The 912-nt window shown below is 40.1% G+C and overlaps 1 protein-coding gene across 2 annotated transcripts in view; it reads right to left on the reverse strand.

Moving 5' to 3' along the window:
• Positions 1 to 822: 822 nt before the first annotated feature.
• Positions 823 to 912, reverse strand: part of LOC308167109 (alpha-actinin-2-like) — a gene marked incomplete at its 3' end in the record, with an annotated part of 30,082 nt that continues 29,992 nt past the window's right edge. For both annotated transcript variants that reach the window (XM_080541482.1, XM_080541481.1), the window contains one exon: positions 823 to 912. This exon is cut by the window's right edge and continues 69 nt beyond it. In XM_080541482.1, the coding sequence (XP_080397608.1) occupies positions 823 to 912 (90 nt within the window).

Genomic DNA, 912 nt, shown 5'->3' on the forward strand with positions numbered 1-912 from the left:
CATCTATACCCTGTCCAATATGTCTAACAAAACACCAAAAAACTTTAAAAATATTTCAGAAAAGAAACAATCCAAACCTTTAAAAAAAACGAGAGTTCACAATCTTTTAAATCAGTTTCAAGTTTATTGTTGCTTGTTTGGCTGCATACTGATGAACAGTTTGTTATTCAGCAGTTCATTTGTAACAAACATCCCAGGGGCTTTACACACTACAGGGCCGACCCAGACTGCACTGTACTGGTCAAACACGCTCTGTTCACATTGTCCTTTCCAGCACTGTCACCTGTACAACTATGTTGATACCTGTCACCTGTACATCAACTATGGTGGCTGTGTAACCAGGCCAGCACAGTACAGTTCAGCTCAGTACGGTACAGCAGTGTGAAAGGTTTTACTCATTTAGAAAATAATAAACAGTACAACCTGATGCTCTGACATATTGGGTCTGCTGTTGAAACTGAGGCACTCACAAGTTGTTACATAAGGACTTGCTTCATTGCAAATCTTCTCATTACATAATAATTGAAGGCTTCTGCCTGAGTCACTTGATAATAACTTACTATTTCCTCTTCGAACATGTAAATGATATGCAATTTCACATTGATGGCATCACTTAAAAAAAACCTGCTCAATTATTTTACCTGGTCAATTAATGAAATAAATAAATCACCAACTAAAATCTCCAACCTGCTTTTAATATATTAAAACTCTTGTAAATATTTTTCTTTAAAACATATTTCCGTTGGTTGCTAAAGTATGGGTCAAAATATCCCTGTTGTGTTTGGCTGCAGGACATCCAATGTGTCATTCCTCCCCCTGCCACTAGAGGTCGCTCTCTCCATACAGGGCGGTGGAGAAGGCGCTGTAGTCCAGGGCCCCGGGGGCCCCGTCAGGGCCGGTGTACAGCGGCAT

This window comes from Nansenia antarctica (genome assembly GCF_963989245.1).
Source record: "Nansenia antarctica genome assembly, chromosome: 11".
In the NCBI taxonomy this organism is placed as follows: domain Eukaryota; kingdom Metazoa; phylum Chordata; class Actinopteri; order Argentiniformes; family Microstomatidae; genus Nansenia; species Nansenia antarctica.